The sequence below is a fragment of the Salmo salar genome, chromosome 09 (genome assembly GCF_965601325.2).
Source record: "Salmo salar chromosome 09, fSalSal1, whole genome shotgun sequence".
Taxonomy (NCBI): domain Eukaryota; kingdom Metazoa; phylum Chordata; class Actinopteri; order Salmoniformes; family Salmonidae; genus Salmo; species Salmo salar.
This window is the reverse complement of record NC_138299.1, coordinates 75,416,383-75,436,591: the sequence shown is the minus strand read 5'-3', so window position 1 is coordinate 75,436,591 and position 20,209 is coordinate 75,416,383. Positions and strand designations below refer to the sequence as shown.

The 20,209-nt window shown below is 44.8% G+C and overlaps 1 protein-coding gene across 1 annotated transcript in view; it reads right to left on the bottom strand.

Moving 5' to 3' along the window:
• Positions 1–590: 590 nt before the first annotated feature.
• Positions 591–20,209, bottom strand: part of LOC106611739 (phosphatidylinositol 3,4,5-trisphosphate 5-phosphatase 2B) — a 35,403-nt gene continuing 15,784 nt past the window's right edge. The window contains exons 6-26 of the mRNA XM_045723913.2: positions 14,096–14,185; positions 13,614–13,856; positions 13,201–13,315; positions 13,016–13,116; positions 12,417–12,519; positions 12,003–12,199; positions 10,379–10,496; positions 10,113–10,209; positions 9,751–9,889; positions 9,495–9,594; positions 8,857–8,945; positions 8,320–8,401; positions 6,876–6,959; positions 6,661–6,774; positions 6,484–6,572; positions 5,058–5,145; positions 4,425–4,577; positions 3,006–3,087; positions 2,078–2,864; positions 1,802–1,911; positions 591–1,704 (exon numbers count right to left, since the gene is read on the bottom strand). Of these exons, the coding sequence (XP_045579869.2) occupies positions 1,605–1,704; positions 1,802–1,911; positions 2,078–2,864; positions 3,006–3,087; positions 4,425–4,577; positions 5,058–5,145; positions 6,484–6,572; positions 6,661–6,774; positions 6,876–6,959; positions 8,320–8,401; positions 8,857–8,945; positions 9,495–9,594; positions 9,751–9,889; positions 10,113–10,209; positions 10,379–10,496; positions 12,003–12,199; positions 12,417–12,519; positions 13,016–13,116; positions 13,201–13,315; positions 13,614–13,856; positions 14,096–14,185 (3,081 nt within the window). The 3' untranslated portion in view covers positions 591–1,604. The remainder of the gene's footprint in view (positions 1,705–1,801; positions 1,912–2,077; positions 2,865–3,005; positions 3,088–4,424; positions 4,578–5,057; positions 5,146–6,483; positions 6,573–6,660; positions 6,775–6,875; positions 6,960–8,319; positions 8,402–8,856; positions 8,946–9,494; positions 9,595–9,750; positions 9,890–10,112; positions 10,210–10,378; positions 10,497–12,002; positions 12,200–12,416; positions 12,520–13,015; positions 13,117–13,200; positions 13,316–13,613; positions 13,857–14,095; positions 14,186–20,209) is intronic.

Here is a 20,209-nt window from a genome sequence, read left to right as displayed (position 1 = left end):
CACAATTTACATAAGAGGTACCATGTTTTTCTTCAAACATGCAGGCCTTGATCTATTGAGCTACAGGGTGAGTGTTCCACAGAGACAGAGTGGTGTGGTTTGTGGGTGTAAGTGACGATATAGTGTGAAAACAGACACAGGAAGTTTTGCTTCAAGTCTAAACGAGAAGATGGCTAATGACGAAACACTTTGAGAAAAGTTACGATTAGCAAATAAAACAATTATTAATGATTACTAAACCTGTGATGATTTTGCAAATGAAGTGAGTGATGGGAGTTATTCAATTGTGTTTCGGTCAAGTCTATGATTGGAATGTAATTGTGCTTCTACCTAGCTTTCTAACGTAACGATTATATCAAGGTGTGGTCTTCTGGATTGGCTTTTCCACCGTTGGATGTTTGTACCAGCAAGGTGTTTATCATAAAGAGAGGAATAGCTCACTTGGTGTGGATAGTTTTATAGTTTTCTATGAAGACAAAACAAACATGATGCCATAGTGCAGTCTGTGATATCAAACCTCCCAATGCTCAATCTCATTTGTTTTGCATGGTCCCAAATGTCCTGATAAATATGTACAGTCCATTTCATAATGTTGTCACAATATTGTTTTATTCATATCGTCTCCCATTGGGTTGAATGAAGGTAATATACATGTAAAACTCATGAACTTCCTTCAACAACCTTCAGAGAATAAAGTTGTAAAGTGCCAAGATCCACAGTTAAGCGGCACCACTGACAAAGAACCACAGGCATCAAGAACAAGGTTTAACGCAATAGCAATGTCCAAGAACCCACACGATCTGTCACTCAGTCAACAGATCATTTTATACAATTCTGTTTGAAAAGGCAGTAAAAAAAAAAAATGGAACCGTGCACACATGTTAAATGGGTGTGTGGCCCTTGAAGAGCGCACAAGAGTTATGGTCTAAGAGAGAGATAACCAGATAGAGAAACAGGATATACAATGTAGGAGTACAGAACAGAATGTAAATGAACTAGCCCAGGTTTCACTAATTCCTCCCAATGGATTCTCCTCTTATCACTAAGAACAACTACACCCTGGTTAAAACATAACGCTACCATCAGACAGCAAACAGAAAGCCAGGCAGCTTTCATATTAACTTTACAGACCATGTTAAAACGTGTACTGGCAAATATGTACAGCTATATATTTCCCCCCTCCATGGCCCTTATTGAGTGCTTTAACAAGCTCTGTGCTGTTCTCTATATCGGTAGAGGAGTGGAAAGAGCAGAGTAAGAGGTCATGGGTGTGAATGCTCAGTAAACATTACAGTCTGGTGACTGCTGAGGAGACACATAATCAATATTTAGCTATGTGGATCTAAATTGGATATAAAAATGTTTGACTGTGGCTTGAATCCACATCTCTCATTTGAAGGTGTACACCTGAATGGTAAGGGATATGAGATGAGGATTTCATGGGACACGCATTGCGTCTTTTGTGTGTTTACATAAAAGCAAGTTGTTGTTACTGTAAATAAAATGATGGCGTGGAGAAGAGGCGACTTGTATTCCATTATGGCAAGCATCTGTCACTGATGTCCATCGGCTTCAGGTTGAAAACTCAAACAACGTAAGTAGGTCTATAGTGAATCCCAGATCCTGGGTAGGTTCTCCAGGATCCTCCGGCGATGCGAGGGGTTTGACACTCCGGCTGCACGCAGGTCCTCCTCTGTGATGCCACTGTGGAGAGGGAAAAGGTCATAAAGGTATCCCTAACTGACTAAGACCACTGAGACCAAAATAATCAGTTTCCATTGACTATTATTCTTCCTCTCACCTGAAGTAGTCCAGGTCGTCCCAGCCGTTGAGGCTGAGTCCCAGGGTGTAATTCTGCAGACCCAGGATGGTGAGTAGCTCCCGCACTGTCTCTGGAGCCCCACGGAGGACCTGCATTAGACATCGCCCCAAAACATCCCTCTCAAAATGAGCCCAAACCAAAGTGTCTGTTGCCATATTATTGAGGCTAGGAGTTTTTCCTGATCACGTGAACTTTAAGAAAAACTGTTGGCCCATGACTAGTCCCACTCTCTACATATTGTGTCTAGTCACCCACCTCTTTCTCCCAGCAGTAGCCTCTCTCGGTAGACATGGCCAGGTCATTCCTCTGGGCCGGTCTCTGGCCTGGTGTGGATGGAGCTGTGAGGTCCACAGGGAAGAAGTCCACCTCACTTAGTGACTTGGCAATCTGCAGGGCTGTGAGGGAGTGGTCCCCTAGGGGCTCAACTTGCTGCTCCGCCACCCAGGAGGCTGAGGCCTGGACATGGGGCACGTGGGTGGACACATAGGGGTAGAGTGAGGTGGGTTTGCTGCTCCTTACTGGGCTGGCTTGTTCCTGTTGGTGCACCCTAGGCTGTCCTCTCCTGGGGGTCTCTCTGATGACAGCGGAGTGCTCCGTGTACATGTTCCTCAGGTACTTGGCAGGCAGGATGGCATCCTGGACAACATTGTTTTTTCTTGGTTGTATGGGCTGTTCATGATAGTGAGAGGTGGTGGTGGGGTTTGGGGCAGGGGGGATTGGCGATGGGTTTTTAGCTGGGAAGAGCTGATAGGAGGAGTTTGCCTGGGGAGGATGATGGTCATTGGAGGAGGAGTAGTGGGGCAGGATGCCTGGAATCTCGATTTCAGTGAAGTCCGACCTGCGAGCGGACTTCTTGTCGTAGCCACGCCCCACAGAGAGCTTTGGGAGCTGCAGCGCTGAGTCGCCAGCCCAGACCACCTGGGGGTCCCTACGAGGGGGTGGAGCCTCCTCCACCCTGCGCAGGACAGACACACCTTCAAATATGAAGTAAGCGGGGTTTGTGTAACTGCTAGGGGCCGGCTTGGGTGGAGGGGGCGAGGATCTGAAATGAATGGACAAATCATAATGAGAGTAAACCATAACTATATGCACATCACTAACCAACTACATCTTTAAATCAAATGTTGACAATGTATGTTAGTTTCACTGTGAGTGTCTTGGAAAAACTCAAATATATCCTCACCGGCTGATAGGTGCCTGAGTGGACTGAGGAGACAAGCGTCCCCTCACCAGACCTTTCTCATCCTTCTCGAAGCAGAACCACTCTGAAAAAGCCAAACAGGTGTTTACTGGACATGATTTAACTCCTGTCTTCTTCATATGTTCTGTGTTGTCTGGGGTAAAGACCCAGACTAGCATGTGGTGGCAGTGTTTGCGTGTTGCCATGGCAATGTGTGAGGCTTGACGTATAGGGTTAAGGGCACCAACTCACACTGTATCCTTTGAATGTGTCAGGATGCATCTGGTCAGGCTCAGCCAGGGAGGAGCCAAAAAGAGGATGCCAGGGCAGAGACCAGAGAGAGAGAAAGCCTTGGATTGTTGAGGAGCCAAAAAGAGGAAGTCAGGGCAGAGACCAGAGAGAGAGAAAGCCTTGGATTGTTGAGGAGCCAAAAAGAGGAAGTCAGGGCAGAGACCAGAGAGAGAGAAAGCCTTGGATTGTTGAGGAGCCAAAAAGAGGAAGTCAGGGCAGAGACCAGAGAGAGAGAAAGCCTTGAATCGTTGAGGAGCCAAAAAGAGGAAACCAGGGCAGAGACCAGAGAGAGAGAAAGCCTTTTATCATTGAGGAGCCAAAAAGAGGAAACCAGGGCAGAGACCAGAGAGAGAGAAAGCCTTGGATCATTGAGGAGCCAAAAAGAGGAAGTCAGGGCAGAGACCAGAGAGAGAGAAAGCCAAGCTTTGTATCATTGAGGAGCCAAAAAGAGGAAACCAGGGCAGAGACCAGAGAGAGAGAAAGCCAAGCTTTGGCTCATTGAGGAGCCAAAAAGAGGAAACCAGGGCAGAGACCAGAGAGAGAGAAAGCCAAGATGTGGATCATTGAGGAGCCAAATAGAGGAAGCATTGAGAGATAGACAGGAGATCCAGAGGGCACATGGACAGTCACGATGGAAACCTAGCGAGAAGCGATAGTACAAGCAGAGTGAAGAGAGGAGAACAGAGTGAAGAGAGGAGAACAGAGTGAAGCGAGGAGACTAAACGAGAGGAGAGAAGAGTGAAGAGTGGAGAGCAGAGTGAAGAGAGGAGAATAGAGTGAAGAGAGGAGACTAAACGAGAGAAGAGCAGAGTGAAGAGTGGAGAGCAGAGTGAAGAGAGGAGACTAAATGAAAGGAGAGCAGAGTGAAGAGAGGAGAGCAGAGTGAAGCGAGGAGAGCAGAGTGAAGCGAGGAGAGCAGAGTGAAGAGTGGAGAGCAGACTGAAGAGTGGAGACTAAACGAGAGGAGAGCAGAGTGAAGAGAGGAGAGCAGACTGAAGGGAGGAGAGCAGAGTGAAGGGAGGAGAGCAGAGTGAAGGGAGGAGAGCAGAGTGAAGGGAGGAGAGCAGAGTGAAGAGTGGAGAGCAGAGTGAAGAGAGGAGAGGTTGGCAGGATGGCAGCAGGCTAACCTACCGTAGATCTTCTCACGTTTTCCTCGCCGATCCTTGGGCACATGGACCCTGACCCGCCCACGTATGGAGCCCATCTCCTCGCCCCGGTGGGTCAGAAACATCTCAAACTGCTCCGCCGCGCCGATGAGGGAGCGCAGCGCCACACAGCACTCACCTACAGGACCAACAGTAAGATCAACAGTGAAGTGAGATGAAGCTTATTGTCCCGTAATGGTTAAGATTAAGACTTGGAGAAGGTAAACTGGCCATTGATCTGTGCCTAAAATACACTTGTCAATGAATAGGTTTCAAGGGGGCGTTGATTGACTTCTTGCAAAATGGCTGATGAGAGGCAAAGTAGTGAATGGTGGTGGTAATGAACATGAAGGGAAGGACTTATGGGCTCTCGAGTGGGGCAGTGTTCTAAGGAACTGCATCACAGTGCTAGCGGCGTCACTACAGATCCTGGTTCGATCCCGGGCTGTATCACAACCGGCAGTGATCGGAAGTCCTATAGGGCGGAGCACAATTGCCCTAGCGTCGTCCTGGTTAGGGTTTGGCCGGTGTAGGCCGTCTTTGTAAATAAGAATTTGTTCTTAACTGACTTGCCTAGTTAAATAAAGGTGAAATAAAAAATACAAGACTCATGACCAACCGTATGACTCAAACCCATCACATGACTTGACGCACAGCAGGAGGTGCTGATCCTGAAGGTACTCCATGTCAGAGACGATCGGGAGAAGCTATGACATGTAGACACACACAGGTTAGCTACAGTGCATTCTGAACATTTTCAGACCCCTTGACTTTTTTCACATTTTGTTACATTATAACCTTATTCTAAAACTGATTCAATTGTTTTTTTCCCCCTCATCAATCAATTTTTTTTTGCAATATCACATTTACATAAGTATTCATACCCTTTACTCAGTACTTTGTTGAAGCACCTTTGGCAGAAATTACAGCCTTGAGTCTTCTTGGATATGATGCTACAAGCTTTGCACACCTGTATTTGGGGAGTTTCTCCCTTTGTTCTCTGCAGATCCTCTCAAGCTCTGTCAGGTTGGATGGGGAGTGTCGCTCCGTTCATCTTTCCCTCGATCTTGACTAGTCTCCCAGTCCCTGTTGCTGAAAAACATCCCCACAGCATGATGCTGCCACCACCATGCTTTACTGTAGGGATGGAGCCAGGTTTCCTCCAGACGTGACGCTTGGCATTCAGACCAGAGAATCTTGTTTCTCATGGTCTGAGAGTCCTTTAGGTGCCTTTGGCAAACTCCAAGCGGGCTGTCATGTGCCATTTACTGAGGAGTGGCTTCCGTCTGGCCACTCTACCATAAAGGCCTGATTGGTGGAGTGCTGCAGAGATGGTTGTCCTTCTGGGAGGTTCTCCCATCTCCACAGAGGAACTCTGGAGCTCTGTCAGAGTGACCAACGGGTGGTTGGTCACCTCCCTGACCAAGGTCCTTCTCCCCGGATTGCTCAGTTTGGCCGGGCGGCCAGCTCTAGGAAGAGTCTTGGTGGTTCCAAACTTCTTCCATTTAAGAATGATGGAGGCCACTGTGTTTTTGGGGACCTTCAATGCTGCAGACATTTTTTGGTACCCTTCCCCAGATCTTTGCCTCGACACAATCCTGTCTCGGAGCTCTATGGACAATTCCTTTGACCTCATAGCTTGGTTTTTGCTCTGACATGCACTGTCAACTGTGGGACCTTTTATATAGACGGGGGTGTGCCTTTCCAAATCATGTCCAATCAATTGAATTTACCACAGGTGGACACCAATGAAGTTGTAGAAACATCTCAAGGATGATCAATGGAAACAGGATGCACCTGAGCTCAATTTCGAGTCTCATAGCAAAGGGTCTGAATACTTCTGTAAATAAGGTATGTCTGTTTTTTATTGTTCATAAATTAGCAAAAATGTCTGAAAACCTGTTTTTGCTTTGTCATTATCGGGTATTGTGTGTAGCTTTATGACGAATATGTGGAAAAAGTAAAGGGGTCTGTATACTTTCCTAACGCATTGTATGTGTCTTTGGGATGGGTCTGGTCATCTATCTCCAGATTGATTTATTTACCTTGGGCAGCTGCTTGGAAGACCAGCCCAGTTTGAGGAAGCAAGGCACGTCACAGCTCTGTGAGTCATTCTCTGTGGAACGTCGGATCTCTGCAAGAAAACAAAGTCATTCATCACATCATTATATTATAGCACTTTAGATTAACTATCTGAGAAAATATTATGAAGGACAAAGCACCATCAAGGCAGGATGAGTGAAACTCAATGAAGAACTTGGCTTTGCCGGTTGTCTTCACAATAGCCTCGATGCCCTCCAACTCTATCCAGGCCCTCTCATTGCTCAAGCTTGGATCTATTTGGAGGCATTAAAGGGTCACAAGCAAGCATAAACATGATATAATATGATGTATATTAATCAAAATGATTATGCCAAAATAACTACAATGACTTCACCTGTTTTGAACTTTGATGTCACCCCTATATGGAACGTGGCGAAAACAGGCGAGTGGTCACTGGTGAAGATGTCATCTGTACAACCTGGAGACAGACACAGAGATCTCAGTCATAATGATACAGCCCTGTCATAATGATACAAACCTGTCATAATGATACAGCCCAGTCATAATGATACAGACCTGTCATAATGATACAGACCTGTCATAATGATAGAGACCTGTCATAATGATACAGACCTGTCATAATGATACAGCCCAGTCATAATGATACAGCCCAGTCATAATGATACAGACCTGTCATAATGATAGAGACCTGTCATAATGATACAGACCTGTCATAATGATACAGACCTGTCATAATGATACAGACCTGTCATAATGATAGAGACCTGTCATAATGATACAGACCAATCCTAATGATACAGACCAGTCCTAATGATACAGACCTGTCATAATGATAGAGACCTGTCATAATGATACAGACCTGTCATAATGATACAAACCTGTCATAATGATAGAGACCTGTCATAATGATAGAGACCTGTCATAATGATACAGACCTGTCATAATGATACAGACCTGTCATAATGATACAGACCAATCCTAATGATAGAGACCTGTCATAATGATACAGACCTGTCATAATGATACAGACCTGTCATAATGATACAGACCTGTCATAATGATAGAGACCTGTCATAATGATACAGACCTGTCATAATGATACAGACCTGTCATAATGATAGAGACCTGTCATAATGATACAGACCTGTCATAATGATAGAGACCTGTCATAATGACACAGCACTGTCATAAAGATACAGACCTGTCATAAAGATACAGACCTGTCATATTGATACAGACCTGTCATAACGATACAGCCATGTCATAATGATACATACCTGTCATAATGATACAGCCCTGTCATAATTGTACAGACCTGTCATAATGATACAGACCTGTCATAATGATACAGACCTGCCCATTATCATTATGCTGTACGTGTACCATCAAATGAGCATTCTTATGTCACTGATGATGACTTCCGTACTCTATGTTGTTCGACATTATCATCAAAACCTGTGGCATAGACTAAACTAACCATCCTTTAATGGCTGTGATGGTGTATGGTGAGTATACTGTGTTTGCTGATGGAAGTTAAAAGCATGGCCCTGGAGTCAGAGCCGCGGTGAGGAAATGACTGTTCGTCTGAGGACCACAGACCAGAGGACGTAGGAGTTGCCAATCATACCTTAACAGGGCCTCTCACATTTTACAGGAAAACAATGAAAGAAATGGCCACGAAATGTCTCATTTTGGAATGCCACAGGAAATAATACTATGATATCCAATTTGCTGTGTCTAAATGCTAAACCACAATGCTGTTATGTCTGAGGATAATGTTATGAACCTAAAAAAAGATGTCCTAAACTTAAACCCACCATAGGAGTTGCAGGTGATATGTGTCTCTGAGTAGGACTTCCACAGAATCCGGTCACACCATGATGGCACATTGACACGCACCTGTTGACACAGAACAGAATAACGACTATATGTAAAGTCTGTTTGTGTTAGATGTGGGGGTGTGTGAAAATAGAATTGATTCAAAAATGAATTATACAACGAAGGGAACCCTGCACTCCAATCCTACCAGCCATTTCGGCCTATTAGCCCCGTGACCCCTGTGACCCCCATAAAAACCGATTGGGTTACACATGAAGGAAGTCCGGTAGGGAGCTATATGTCTCTGTTTAGTCTATTTAGGGGTGTATGGTACAGTTGTTGCAAAAGCAAAGCTTCCCAAGCTAGCATTATGAAATGTCCTTATTTGTTGACAGCTTTACAAGGCTCACAAGTAATGCTTTGTGTGGATTACTCATCACTTTCGGATTGAATGTCATTCAGACGACAGCATGACGTGGGACATGATGTAGCTTTGAGAGGTTGTGTCAGTTAGTGTCACAGGGAGGTAGACTCACGCCAGAGGTCTTGTACTTCTGCCACAGGTAGCTGTCCCTGGACCCCCTCTCGTACCGATAGGTGGGCGGAAACGCAATCTTCTCTTCCTCTTAAACCAGGACAAAGAGAGAGAAATGGAGAGAGATATAGGATATAGAGAGATAGGAGAGAGAGAGATAGGAGAGATACCACAGTGTGCCATCACAGCGGCAAGATTTGTGACCTGTTACCACAAGAAAAGGGCAACCAGTGAAGAACAAACAGCATTGTAAATACAACCCATATTTATGTTTATTTATCTTCCCTTTTGTACTTTAACTATTTGCACATAATATGACATTTGACATTTGAAATGTCTTTATTCTTTTGGAGTGTAATGTTTACTGTTCATTTTGCATTGTTTATTTCACTTGTGTTTATTATCTATTTCACTTGCTTTGGCAATGTAAACATATATTTCCCATGCCAATAAAGCCCTTCAATTGAAATTGAAGTGGAGAAAGAGAGATAGGAGAGTGAGGGGGTAGATTCGAGACAACAGCAATGAAGAGGAGAATTGACTGAGCAGAATCAATAACGCAGCTATTTTCACCCACACATAAACAAACAGTTTGACATCAACTGGGAGGAGGACGAGGAGCAGTAGGATGCTACTCACTGAAATTGAGAAAGGCCTTTCTCTTGTGTCGTTCCTGTGTTAGCTGATCAGCACACATGAGCTCATCAAACTCCCGCCTGGACACATGTTTCAGAATGTCCTGTAAAAGGGGAACAGCCATGAGGGGAACACAGATTCAGAGTAAGAGAAAGCAAGGCAAGGCTCTGGGTCTATGGAGATTCTCGTTTTCCGGGTTACACTACACGTGATCTATTTTCTGGGGGAACAGTGAAAGGAGGAGACGGGTTTGTCTAACCTGTACATCCAGGTCCAGTCTGTAGTTGAGGTCTCCACACCAGAAGAGATGTGTGAAGCGCAGGCTCACGTCAAAGGCACTGAGCTGCCGGTCACCCAGGGACAACAGCCTGAGGATGTCCGCAAAGTTCTGGTTCCTCCTGACAGGACCACAAGCACAGGGACATTTAGGGACACACATAGATATGCTGCACGCATACAGTAGAAACATTCACACACTGTACAGCCCTGGCATGTCATGCTGTACACATCAATCTGATGACATCTGTGTTGAAAACCCAGATGTTCTACCAGTCAACCAACACCCAAATGATGTACCAAACAGCTGGACATAGGAAGTGGTTGTGCATACAGTGTCCATACCTGACTACTTTCTCACTGCCAGAGGTCTGATGGCAGTTAACAAAGCCAAAAGAGGTACTGTTGAAGAGGAAGGAGACCCCAACAGCACCCTTATTTCCTGGAAACGGATCCATTTGAAAGGTTAAACAGTGATTAAAAACACATTTCATTCCTCTTAATCATGCTCTGATGTCTTTGGAAGTTGGCCACCGCGTGGTTTTCTGAGAGAAGGAGGAGGAGGGTGTGGTGTTATGGGTAACGACCCAAGTAGGGGCCTGGCATCATACCCAGTGTGTTCCCCAGGCCAGTCTTCACACTGGCTGTGTTCACATGGCTGATGCGACTCTCGTGCTCTGGCTTCACAAACACTGCCAGCCTCATGTTCCACAGGGACTGTACTGCCACCTGCAGGACACATCACCACAGTACACTATAACAGAGCAATTCTATTTTTCCTTTATTTAAATGTATTTTTTAAAACCTTTATTTAACTAGGCAAGTCAGTTAAGAACAAATTCTTATTTACAATGACGGCCTATGAACAGTGGGTTAACTGCCTTGTTCAGGGGCAGAAGGACAGATTTTTACCTTGTCAGCTCAGGGATTCAATCTAGCAACCTTTCGATTACTGGCCAAACGCTCCAACAACTATGCTACCTGCCGCCCCAATCAAGACATAGGCATAGACATATGTCTACAGTACTGCAGTGTAAACAAGACTAAAGTAATAATAACATATACTGTGTCTTGATTTTTCATGAAAGTATCGTAATCATAGACATTTGTTTTTAGAAGTTGTATTTCATGTCCAACTCCAGTAAGTATCTGGTAAATGAATGATTAGTCATCGTCAACATGTTATTTTGTTATTTTATAGACATACAGTTTATACACCCTGTTTTATGTACCTCTGGTCGACAACGTGCACATACAGAGAGCATGGGCAATCAGCACCTGACTTGGAACAGGAACTCACCGGAGCTGAGTACCAGCACCGCAAAAGTTCTACTGCTTGAGCTCCTGTTCCTCTTCTAGAATGTTAGCTCAAATGTATTGTGCAGCTTCTGCACCTAAATATAAACAGTACCCAAAATGAGTACAGGCACCTATTTCAGTCCAAGTCAAGCACAATGTACAGTAAATCAACACCAATCATTATCACAGGATGAATGGGTGAAAGAAAACGTACATCAAACAAATATCCCATAAGGCAGGGTTCCCCAATTTGGCTCACAGGTGGTTTTATTTGGCTCACAGGTGGTTTTATTTGGCTCACAGGTGGTTTTATTTGGCTCACAGGTGGTTTTATTTGGCCCAGGGGTGGTTTTATTTGGCCCCCAGAAGTTTTCTAAGCAAAGAAAACAGAACAATTAAAAAAAAAAAATGTATTTTCATTGTTGGACATAAAAGACTGGAAAAAAAACAGGAAATCAGCTCCAAGTGATTTTTATTTAAGAAATCTATTTCCAAGTATTCCCACCCATAATAGAGAGTGGTGATCGTACACTAATGTCGGCAAGGTTTGAAATGATTATGTTTTAATCCAACATTATATCTGTTTGGGTTTCTTGTGGTCAATTTGCAGTCTACAAATGATTAGTAATTGTGTTCCGGCCCCCCCACCATCCGCTGAAGAAAAAAAAAGGCCCCGTGGCTGAATCTAGTTGATGATCCCTGTCATAAGGTGAGTAAGGACATACTGCAGACAATCAGTGACTGAAAGCTGGGAGGAAGGGAAAACAAGGTAGAGAGAGAGAGAGAGAGAGAGACGGATGGAGAGATGGCGACAGAGCCGCACATACAGTAGAGAGCGAGAAAGAGAGAGAGAGCGAGAGAGAGAGTGAGGCAGAGAGAGAAAACTGAGAGAGATGGCGATAAATGGAGACCAAGAGAGGGAAAACTGATGCTGACCTGTTTGTACTCTAAGTGAGTGTAGCTGTGTAGGGTAGCCTTGACATGCTCGGTCCACTCCTTCTCCCCTTGAGAGTTCTCCTGGGTACCCAGGGCATAGATGTCATGAGGCAGCAGAGCTGTGGACTCATCTGGGGTTCGACCCAGACCACAACACGTCACCCAGGACTGCAGACTGCGAGGGGGAGGGGAGCCACCTGAACACACAGGCATTAAGATCATTAGTGAGGGGCTAACACAGACCAACACCTAGTGCTCATGTTTCCAATAAGATAATTACGTCTCTCCAGTGTAATAACCCTGTAATAACTTAGCTAGCCGTAGCTAGCGCTACCAGTGATAGTATTGATGTCACACAGTAATAGTGAAAAACATTGCTCTAGGACAGTGAGGTGCCATAGGTGTCTTAGTTACCCATGTTCCAGCTGCCCACAAACACAGAGATGACGTCAGGTTCACTCAGATGGGAGTGCCTGGTCTTCATCAGCTGTAGCAGCTGGCAGAACGCCTCCCGTTTCTGGAGGGAAGAGAGAGTTCTCAGTCAATATAAAAACTACAATGGAATCCAATGGATAGAAACACATACAAATCAGATGGGGCACAAAGTACATGAGGATGGCTGGGATAGATGCCCCCCCCCCCCGACTGTAATTTGGAGAATTGATTTCCTATAATCTAGAGTCATAATCACTATGCTTAATGGAATGTGAGTCTTATTCAGTACATTTCTTGCTTTTCTAAAGTCTACCAACCTTGCCAGCAGACATGCCAGCTAAGATAGTTAGACAAGCTACTCTAACTTGATTGATAGTCTGAAATGGCTTCTTGGTATCTAGTTATGAGGTTGGGACATTGGGAACCTATCTGGGCTAGCTAAAGACAACTTCATAAAATTGCTAGGTGGCTAGTAGTATTACAGAGAAACAACAACAAAACATTAAAGTCCATATTATTTTGGACAGGACCAATTTAAGAGGGGCCCTGCATACAGCTGAATGTAGAACTTTATTCACCCTTGCACTCTCAAACATGAGCTCCCGTGGGTTGTTGTGATGACTGTCCACAACCATGCGCAGCTTGGCTGGGCTGCTCTGGAACTTGACTAGCTGCAGAACTGAAAAATAGGTGAAGCATTTAAGATCACTGAACTTGATCAAACTCAGTCAAGTAACATTAGATGTCGTTGTCGTGCTCCTACTCCGTTCATGTGAGACCGTCTCCACTCCAAATGACCCGGCCTTCCTGTCAAACAGCAGCACTCCTGTGTCCACATCCAATGACACTGTCTGTCTGCCGTAACGCACCATCTTAATCTAGACACACACACACACACACACACACACACACACACACACACACACACACACACACACACACACACACACACACACACACACACACACACACACACACACACACACACACACACACACACACACACACACAGACATAAACACACACAGACATAAACACACACACACACACAGACAGAAACACACACACAGATGATGAAAAATAGGAATCACTGTACCTCAAAGATGATCAAAATATGACAAATCAGCTGGTATGCCTCCTTAAAAGTATAAAGTGGCCCTTGTCGCTCTCTCTCACCTGAAAGGAGTGGACAGGTATGAGCCTGGAATGGCTCTTGGCTACAGGGACTGGGGCAAGGACAGGAGCTGGAGCAGGGGCTGGAGCTGGAGCAGGAGCTGGAGCTGGAGCAGGAGCTGGAGCAGGAGCTGGAGCTGGAGCAGGAGCTGGAGCAGGGGCTGGAGCAAGAGCGGGCTCAGGTGGAGGGGCAGGCTGCACAGCCAGGTTGTGATTGGTCACAGCATCTTGAAGAGCTTTCAGCACCTGCACAGTCAGAGCATAGAGAGCGTCAGACTGTATAGACCAGTGGTCCCCAACCTGTTTCGGTTCCTGTACCGCCAACTGAATTTTCCTCTGCCCTGAGTACCCCTGAAGTACCCCCCCATGTGCATTTTACCAGTCATGAGTCTTCTCAAGTACCCTCTATTGATAAGCCAAGTACGTCCAGGGGTCCTAGAAACTAAGACTGATATGTATTGGGGGGGTAGTATGTGGGTACATACCCTCTTCTCCAGGGAGGAGAGCAGACTGACCAGGACAGAGATCTTACACAGCAGGCTGTCCAACTCCATGTCTGGACCTCTACCCATGTTCTGAAAGGAGGTACATTAATATAGTAAGCAGCTGTGTGCTATGTGTTCCTTTTCTTTTCTGAAGACATTGGAATTGTCCGGTTGGAATATTGCTGAAGATTTATGTTAAAAACGTCCTAAAGATTGATGCTATACATCGTTTGACATATTTCCAAGAACGTAAATAGAACTTTTTTTGACTTTTCGTCGTGACATTTGCGCACGCTTCCTGCATTTGGAGTAGTGGACTGAACGCGCGAACAAAAGGAGGTATTTGGACATAAACAAACATTTATTGTGGACCTGGGATTCCTGGGAGTGCATTCTGATGAAGATCATCAAAGGTAAGTGAATATTTATAATATTATTTCTGAGTTTTGTTGACTCCACAAAATGGCGGGTTTGGTTTCGTGTCTGAATGCTGTACTCAGATTATTGCAAAATTTGCTTTCATCGTAAAGCTTTTTTGAAATCTGACACAGCGGTTGCATTAAGGAGAAGTGTATCTATAATTCCTTAAATAACTGTTGAATATTTTATCAACGTTTATGATGAGTATTTCTGTAAATTGATGTGCTCATTCACCGGAAGTTATGGGAGGCAAAACATTTCTGAACATTACACGCCAATGTAAAATGGGGTTTTTGGATATAAATATGAACTTTATCGAGCAAAACATACGAGTATTATGTAACATGAAGTCCTATGAAGTCCTAGATCATCAAAGGTTAGTGATTAATTTTAGCTGTATTTCTAGTTTTTGTGATGCCTCTCCTTGCTTGGAAAATGGCTGTGTGGTTTTTCTCATTTAGGTGCTGTCCTAACAATCTAATGTTATGCTTTCGCCGTAAAGCCTTTTTGAAATCGGACAATGTGGTTTGATTAACGAGAAGTGTATCTTTAAAATGGGATATAATAGTTGTATGTTTGAGAAATTTGAATTGAGATTTTTGTTGTTTTGAATTTGCCGCCCTGCTATTTTACTGGCTGTTGAATAGTGTGTCCCGCAGGTGGGACGCTAGCGTCCCACATAACCCAGAGAGGTTCAGCTCGAGACCCTGGGTCCCGACCCCGCCCTGTGCAACTGGGTCCTGGACTTCCTGACGGGCCGCCCCCAGGTGGTGAGGGTAGGAAACAACATCTCCACCCCGCTGATCCTCAACACTGGGTCCCCACAAGGGTGCGTTCTAAGCCCTCTACTGTACTCCCGGTTCACCCATGACTGCGTGGACATGCACGCCTCCAACTCAATCATCAAGTTTGCAGACGACACTACAGTGGTAGGCTTGATTACCAACAACGACGAGACGGCCTACAGGGAGGAGGTGAGGGCACTCGGAGTGTGGTGTCAGGAAAACAACCTCACACACAATGTCAACAAAACAAAGGAGACGATCATGGACTTCAGGAAACAGCAGAGGGAGCAGCCCCCTATCTACATTGACGGGACAGTAGTGGAGAGGGTGGAGAGTTTTAAGTTCATCGGCGTACACATCATGGACAAACTGAAATGTCCAGCCACACAGACAGCATGGTGAAGAAGGCACAGCAGCGCCTCTTCAACCTCAGGAGGCTGAAGAAATTTGGCTTGTCACCAAATACACTCAAACTTTTACAGATGCAGAATCGAGAGCATCCTTTCGGGCTGTATCACCGCCTGGTACGGCAGCTGCTCCGCCCATAACCGGAAGGCTCTCCAGAGGGTAGTGAGGTCTGCACAACGCATCACCGGGTGCAAACTACCTGCCCTCCAGGACACCTACACCACCCGATGTCACAGGAAGGCCAAAAAGATCATCAAGGACAACAACCACCCGAGCGACTGCCTGTTCACCCTGCTATCATCCAGAAGGTGAGGTTAGTACAGGTGCATCAAAGCTGGGACTGAGAGACTGAAAAACAGCTTCTATCTCAAGGCCATCAGACTGTTAAACAGCCATCACTAACATTGAGTGGCTGCTGCCAACATACTGACTCAACTCCACCCACTTTAATAATGGTAAAATTGATGTAATCAATTTATCTCTTGCCACTTTATATTATTTATATTAGATAATGTTCACATAACCTACATTATTCATCTCATATGTATATACTGTACGCTATACCATCTACTGCATCTTGCCATCTTGATGTAATGTATCACTAGCCACTTTAAACAATGTCACTTCATATAATGTTTTCATACCCTGCATTGCTCATCTCATATGTATATACTGTAGTCTATACCATCTACTGCATCTTGCCTATGCCATTCGGCCATCACTCATTTATATACTGCTCAAAAAAATACAGGGAACACTTAAACAACACATTCTAGATCTGAATGAAAGAAATAATCTTATTAAATACTTTTTTCTTTACATAGTTGAATGTGCTGACAACAAAATCACACAAAAATAATCACGAGAAATCCAATTTATCAACCCATGGAGGTCTGGATTTGGAGTCACACTCAAAATTAAAGTGGAAAACCACACTACAGGCTGATCCAACTTTGATGTAATGTCCTTAAAACAAGTCAAAATGAGGCTCAGTAGTGTGTGTGGCCTCCACGTGCCTATATGACCTCCCTACAAGGCCTGGGCATGCTCCTGATGAGGTGGCGGATGATCTCCTGAGGGATCTCCTCCCAGACCTGGACTAAAGCATTCGCCAACTCCTGGACAGTCTGTGGTGCAACGTGGCGTTGGTGGATGGAGCGAGACATGATGTCCCAGATGTGCTCAATTGGATTCAGGTCTGGGGAACGGGCGGGCCAGTCCATAGCATCAATGCCTTCCTCTTGCAGGAACTGCTGACACACTCCAGCCACATGAGGTCTAGCATTGTCTTGCATTAGGAGGAATCCAGGGCCAACCGCACCAGCATATGGTCTCACAAGGGGTCTGAGGATCTCATCTCGGTACCTAATGGCAGTCAGGCTACCTCTGGCGAGCACATGGAGGGCTGTGCTGCCCCCCAAAGAAATGCCACCCCACACCATGACTGACCCACCACCAAACCGGTCATGCTGGAGGATGTTGCAGGCAGCAGAACGTTCTCCACGGCGTCTCCAGACTCTGTCACGTTTGTCAGGTGCTCAGTGTGAACTTGCTTTCATCTGTGAAGAGCACAGGGCGCCAGTGGCGAATTTGCCAATCTTGGTGTTCTCTGGCAAATGCCAAACGTCCTGCACGGTGTTGGGCTGTAAGCACAACCCCCACCTGTGGACGTCGGGCCCTCATACCACCCTCATGGAGTCTGTTTCTGACCGTTTGAGGAGACACATGCACATTTCTGGCCTGCTGGAGGTCATTTTGCAGGGCTCTGGCAGTGCTCCTTCTGCTCCTCCTTGCACAAAGGCGGAGGTAGCGGTCCTGCTGCTGGGTTGTTGCCCTCCTACGGCCTCCTCCACGTCTCCTGATGTACTGGCCTGTCTCCTGGTAGCGCCTCCATGCTCTGGATACTACGCTGACAGACACAGCAAACCTTCTTGCCACAGCTCGCATTGATGTGCCATCCTGGATGAGCTGCACTACCTGAGCCACTTGTGTGGGTTGTAGACTCCGTCTCATGCTACCACTAGAGTGAAAGCACCGCCAGCATTCAAAAGTGACCAAAACATCAGCCAGAAAGCATAGGAACTGAGAAGTGGTCTGTGGTCCCCACCTGCAGAACCACTCCTTTATTGGGGGTGTCTTGCTAATTGCCTATAATTTCCACCTGTTGTCTATTCCATTTGCACAACAGCATGTGAAATTTATTGTCAATCAGTGTTGCTTCCTAAGTGGACAGTTTGATTTCACAGAAGTGTGATTGACTTGGAGTTACATTGTGTTGTTTAAGTGTTCCCTTTATTTTTTTGAGAAGTGTATATTTCTATGTACATATTCGTATTAATTCCTTTACACTTATGTTTATAAAGTAGTTGTTGTGAAATTGTTAGGTTATATTACTTGTAAGATATTACTGCATGGTCGGAACTAGAAGCACAAGCATTTCGCTACACTTGCATTAACACCTGCTAACCATGTGTATGTGACAAATACATTTGATTTGATTTGAACAGCCTCAATTTGTCAGGGCATGGACTCTACAAGGTGTTGAAAGCGTTCCACAGGGATGCTGGCCCATGTTGACTCCAATGCTTCCCACAGTTGTATCAAGTTGGCTGGATGTCCTTTGGGTGGTGGACCATTCTTGATACACATGGGAAACTGTTGCGTGTGAAACACCCAGCAGCGTTGCAGTTTGTGACACAAACTGGTGCACCTGGCACCAACCACCATACCCCGTTCGAAGGCACTTAAATCTTTTGTCTTTCCCATTCACCCTCTGAATGGCACGCATTCTCCACATGTCATTACGAAAAGAAACTGGAAGCGGTTTGATATTCAAGGTTTTTTACATGATGTATCTAGCATTGAATGGAATAGAATGGAATTAATCCCTGATGTTGAACTAGCCTTTGCTTACTTCCACAACGCATTCCAGGATGTATGCAATAGGCATGCCCCTTTTAAAACATTCAGGATTAAGGGTAGAGAGAACCCTTGGTTTACTAAGGAACTTACAAAAATCATAAGGGAACGAAATGCTATGTGGGCTAAAGGAAGAGGGACTGGTTTGGCAGATGATTGGATGGCTTTTAAACGTCTTCAAAATATGGGTGTGGCTATGATCCGTAAATTAAAAGCAGACCACTACCTAAAATCTACTTCACAAAATTTAAATAATCCATCCAAATTTTGGCAAGTAGTGAAAGGTTTGGAGTGCAGAAAAGATACACAGCTTCCTAAACAATTGTTGGTCGACACTTAGATTGTAACTGAGAGAACCTCCATTCTGAAAGCCTTGAACCAGCGTTTTTTAGATGAGGGCAGTTTATTTGAAAAGGTCAAAGGTATAATTGAGCCCCCTATAAATTTACCTGACACCCCTGTGCACTCCTTCACCAGGTTTTCCTTTTCATCCTCCTCTGTTTCAGAAGTGTATAAAGCCCTGAAAGAAATTGATTTAAAAACAATCCCCTGGCCCTGATGAACTAGACCCCCGCCTCCTACACCTAGCCGCTGACATCATTGCTCCCCCCTAGCCACTTTTTAACATGTATTTTTAACCTTACGCTTGATGTTAAGGAAAACCCCAAGTTATGGAAATCTGCTTTTGTACTGCCTCTCCTGAAAGGTGGAGATCCCTCGCTACTTGACAACTATAGACCCATTTCAAAATTGTCTGTACTATCAAAGGTACTGGAGTCCTTAGTTAGTAGGCAGCTAAAGACCTACTTCCAAGAAAACAATATCTTAAATGGAATGCAATCAGGTTTTAGGTCTGGCCACAGCACTATTTCAGCAACATTGAAGGTTTTAAATGACATCCACTGTGCTCTTGATAAGAAGTTACATTGTGTGTCTGTTTTTATTGATTTGTCGAAGGCTTTTGACACCGTGGACCATGCTGTGTTAGTGCAAAGGTTAAAATGTTGTGGAATTACTGGTCATGCTCTAGATTGGTTTATAAATTACCTATCAAATCGTACACAATGTGTAATGGCGGATGGTTGCAAATCTGAGTCCATAGAGGTGTGCTCAGGTGTTCCGCAAGGTTCTATTTTGGGCCCACTGTTGTTCATTTTGTATATCAACAACATTGGGGATCTTATTGAAACAGCGGATGTTCGTTTTTATGCAGATGATACTGTTCTTTATTCAAGTGGTAGTAGTTTATCTTTATCTTTTTGAAAATGCCCAAAGAGCATTTAACATCATACAACAGAATCTGTATGATTTAAAGCTGATTCTAAATTTGGGTAAAACAAAATGCATGGAATGCCAGGCATGTTACAAATCATATCATTGCTACATTGGCTGGACATAATATAGAGCAAGTTAAAGTGTACAAATATTTGGGTGTGTGTGTTGATGATAAGCTGAGCTTCACTGTGCATGTAGAGAACTTGATAAGGAAGCTCAAGCTGAAAATAGGATTTTGTTACCGGCATAAGGCTTGTTTTTCTTTTGAGGCCAGGAAGGAGCTGGTACGATGTACATTACTGTTGGT